Raw genomic sequence first — 4,460 nt, forward strand, 5'->3', positions numbered from 1 at the left:
AGTTTAATATTATTATAAATATTACTCTTGAGTCACGCGTTGCAGCTAGACCAAAGACTCTAGGATATATCTCTGCAAAAATACATAACACTCTTAGATTTTAATATTTTTTTATATTTTTTATGCAAGAAAAAAAATAACCCGTAGCGTATGCTTTTGTTTTGTTTTCTTTTTCCTTTTCTTTCCAAGCCTTTTACTGTGGATTGCACAATGCAGTCCACGATGGAAAAACTGATGTTTTTAGTTTTTTTTTTGTTTTGTAATTATTCTTTTAATTTGGTTTCTTAATATTAAATTTTTTCTATTTAATTATTATATTTTCATGACACGGATTTCATGTTTGACCGGTTAACCCGATTGATTCAGATTGTTTTTATTTTGTCATTATTTTTGTTCTTACGATTTCATCTTTTAATATTATATGCAGCCCACGATGAAAAAGCTAATGCCTTTAGTTTTTTTTTGTTCTTTTTATGTCTTTCACTGTGGACTGCACAATACAATCCACGATGAAAAGATTGATATTTTTTTATTTAGTTTATTGTTATTAAATTTTTTTCTATTTAGTTACCAGGCTTTCATGACATGAATTTTAGATTTGAAGGGTTAACCCAGTTAATTCAGATTTTTTTCTTCATGTTTGTTTTTTTATTTGTTTTGTTATTTTTAATTAATCTATTTAAGTATCATATTTTTATAATACAACTTTGCAGCTATATCTAAGATTATTGAGTTTGATATTGCAGCGAAACCCGTTTAAACTTAGATTTTTCAAGTTTAATATTATTATAAATATTACTTTTAGGTCTAACATTGCAGTTAAACCTAAAACTCTTTAATTTAACTTTACAAAAAAATTTAATATTTTTTATTTAAAAAATTTGCCCGTGACATCATGCGGGTTATATTGATGATTGATGGAGACGGTGGTGTCCACCATTAGTTCCATGCCTGACTTCGCTATTGTTGGAGAGGCTGGTGGCAATGAAAAAACCACTGGCAAGAAAATAGGCGGCCTGCTTTACATCTAGTGCGTTGCAGACTTGGAAAAACATGGTGGTTTTTATATTATGAACATTGGCTAGAAGTGTGGTGTCAACATGGTATAAAAATATGTATTTATATATAGAGTATCACAGTAAAATATAGAAGACTTTGTGTGCGTGTAGAAGATGAGCAACGCCGTATTCTGACTTCTTTACAAACCAGTAAAATATTGATGAGTAAAACGATAGTAAAAAAATTAATTTAAAAAAAAGATGGAAAGGGGAAAAAAATGTTGAGGAATGAGAGCAATATAAAAATAGATAAAATGATGATAGATAAAATTATAAAACAAATGTTAATTAGAAAAATGGCTGAAATTGCAAAATAAATGTTAATTAGAAAAATAATAAAAAATTAGCAATTCAAATAATGAGAACTAGGTTTAATATAAAAATTAAATTAAATAAAAAATTAAATGATAAAACTAAATAATAATAATAATAAAAAATAACGATGATTAAATTTGATATAAAAATCAAATCAAATTAAATTTTAAAAATTAAAAATTAAAATAAAAAAATGACAACTAAAAGAATAAGGAATAAATTTAATGTAAAAATAAAATAAAATTTAATTTAAATGGATGAAATTAAAAAAATAAATAAATAAATTAAATGTTAATTAAAAATGACGGATGTAACTGAAATAAAAATAAAATGGAGGGACACATTTCATTTTTTTGCCTGGTCTGTATGCATCCCGAGGCCACAAGAGAGAAAAGATAGGGAAGAAAAAATCCAAACACTGCCAAGTCACTAAAAACCATGATGTACACGTCAACTCAATGATGCATTGCCACCCATCAAAGCTGGTGACACGACAATCTAACTTTTTATCCATCAAAAAATAAAACACGCGTTGCTTGAATATAATAACCCTTTCCTACACATAAACACATTTTTTTCATACTAGTGATATATTTTTTATATTATTTTTAAATCTCTAAAAAAACCAAACTAACCCTCATTCACATCTTGTACAATTAAAAAACCAGGATAAAAGGCCCAAAAAATCATTAGATGGCTGCCTAATAATTTTTGTATATAAAAGTAAATAAAAAATGAATTGATGGAAAAACCGTTCCAATGGTAGCCTACAAGATTTTGGTTATACGGGTTTGGTAATAATTACACTATGCAACCAAACAAATAATGATAAAAACTAAACATTTAATGCAAGTTATTTTTTGGTTTTAAAAGTATTATAGTATTTTCACTTTTTTTTTTTGAAAAGATTAATATGATAAAAAAAAATACAATCAACAGTGGCCATTGTATTCTTATAAAGAACCATTTCACTCCCAAAGCCAGAACTTTTTCTTTTTTTTCTCCGTGAAGGAGCAAAATAACCACTCTTACATTGAAATAGCCAGGCCTCTCTATACAGTTTGTTTGTATTAATATGTTTGTCATTATAGATAATGACGAGGGGACCAGGGCACGATGAGCGCGAACAGCTTTAAAGCTCAGAGCTCTTATCTTGCCTGATCTCCTATTGCCAAGGCACCAGGCTCCCTTTTAATCCTGTCAGTGCCCAGACATTCTTTGGGCCCACTCAGTGCATAGTTTATTAACATCTTATTTGATCCACACGTGAAATGGGCCTAGTCACGTAGCATATATTCCAGGCCATCAGCACTTTCTTTTCCTTTATTTTTGAAGAAAATGTTACTGAAGCTTGGAGAAAAAATAGAAGAAAGAAACCTTGTTGCTAAACATGATGGAGCGTTAGACTTTAATATTTTTTTTTTTTTTAAAGAGGGCACTATTTGTATAAAATTTTAGAAAAATAACATAAATTCAAAAAATAATATAGTTTGAATACACCTTCGTTTTTAAATATTAATTTTATACACAATTAAATATTTACTCAAAAGTCAACACACACATACACACAAAAATTAATTTACACATATAAAAATCAACATAAAATCTTATAAAAATATACTAGCCAAGATATAAAATTTTATAGAAAATTACTTAAAATTCAAAGGTAAAATTCGGAGGAAAGCCAGAAAGAACGCTACGCACTCCTCCACCCAACCTGGTTTCCTAACGAGGCAAGCCGACCGTGCATAAATAAGAACATTCCAAGAGGCCAAATAAAAGATCAAAAGTTTCGCCAAAAATCATCACCCTGATCCGCAGGAGGAGAGTCTCGATTACCTCCCCCCACTCTTGCTTGAAATGCCTACTCTGCCTGATTATTCCAGGCAAGCATACTGTAAAATAATTAAATTATCAGATTAAAATAATTTTTTCACATGCAGTCTAAATTTTATTAACCAAAACAAATTACAGGCAAGATTAAGCAAAGCAGAGTAACAGAAAGAGTTTAGACTAAAACGGAACTATCATTGATAGAAAAAACAACAGTAGCATCCAAATTGGTTCAAACCACTGGCAGCCAAATTTCTCAACTCTGTATTCTTGCTCACTCGAAACATTACCACTAACAGAGACTCCCCTGCAACCTACTCAACCTTGACGTGGAAAACATTAGCCCTCTCCTCTTCTTTCACCTTAGGCACCACAACCTTCAGAACACCATTTTTCATTTCGGCTTTTATTTCATCAGTTTTGTACATGTTCTCGGGCAAATCAATCCTGCTGCTGTACCTCCTCGCATTCTCTTCATCGTCCGATTCCTTTGCTCCTTCCCCTTTAATTACCAGACTGTTCTGCTCCACGGAGACCTTGACATCCTCCTTGCCAAGACCAGGCATATCAATTCGAAGACTGAGAGCATCATCGGTCTCCCGCGCATCCCATCCACGGCGGAGTCCACCAGCACGGGAGCCAGAGATAAGTGGGTTTTCCATGAATTGGTCCATCATGTTAAGGACCTGGGACAAACTCCTCGTCGGTGAAAATGGATCAAACACGTCTGCAATGTCAAATTGAAACATAAGTTGTTCATTACTTGAACCCAGGGTTCAAACCCTCTTTAACAGATTACTAATATCTAGCCAAAAAAATGAAATTAGAAGGAAACATGTCATTATAAATATGAAATTTAGAGGCACATGCAGAAGCGGTGTGTATCAAATCTGTTAGAGAGGAACGAAAAGACAACTACCTGAGAGAAAGTCATCACGGCTGCGTGCAACAGAGCGATGGGAGGGGCGATCATCAATCCCACGGCCACTTTCATGATCATCGTTATAGTCTCTGAGGGCATTGGTGTTGAAAAGGCGAGAAGAAGAAGGACAGGTGGCTACCGGGCGGAGAATGGAACGAAGAGAAGAGCTGTTAGGGATGATGCTAGAGGAGACTAGTCTCTTGAGAGCCAGGGAGGAAGCCATTGATGGTTTGATGTTGTACTTGGGAAACAAGGAGGAGGGAGAATTTTAGTATTTGTATTGTTTTGTTTTGCTAGCTTCTGATTTCAACCTGATGAAGAAGGAGAGGTGA

General features: G+C 32.6%; 1 protein-coding gene across 2 annotated transcripts; it reads right to left on the reverse strand.

Annotated features, from left to right (window-relative positions):
• Positions 1–3,301: 3,301 nt before the first annotated feature.
• On the reverse strand, positions 3,302–4,460 carry LOC105132291 (23.6 kDa heat shock protein, mitochondrial-like). 2 transcript variants are annotated; one of them, XM_011035693.1, is made up of 2 exons: positions 4,126–4,460; positions 3,302–3,933 (listed from the first exon to the last, which is right to left on the reverse strand). In XM_011035693.1, exons 1-2 carry the CDS (start codon positions 4,349–4,351, stop codon positions 3,521–3,523), a joined length of 639 nt encoding a protein of 212 aa, XP_011033995.1. In that variant the 5' UTR covers positions 4,352–4,460; the 3' UTR covers positions 3,302–3,520. The 2 variants fall into 2 exon arrangements, with proteins under 2 accessions (XP_011033995.1, XP_011033994.1); XM_011035692.1 differs by having other exon boundaries at positions 4,123–4,460.

Source organism: Populus euphratica, unplaced genomic scaffold (assembly GCF_000495115.2).
Source record: "Populus euphratica unplaced genomic scaffold, PopEup_1.0 scaffold39.1, whole genome shotgun sequence".
Lineage (NCBI taxonomy): Eukaryota > Viridiplantae > Streptophyta > Magnoliopsida > Malpighiales > Salicaceae > Populus > Populus euphratica.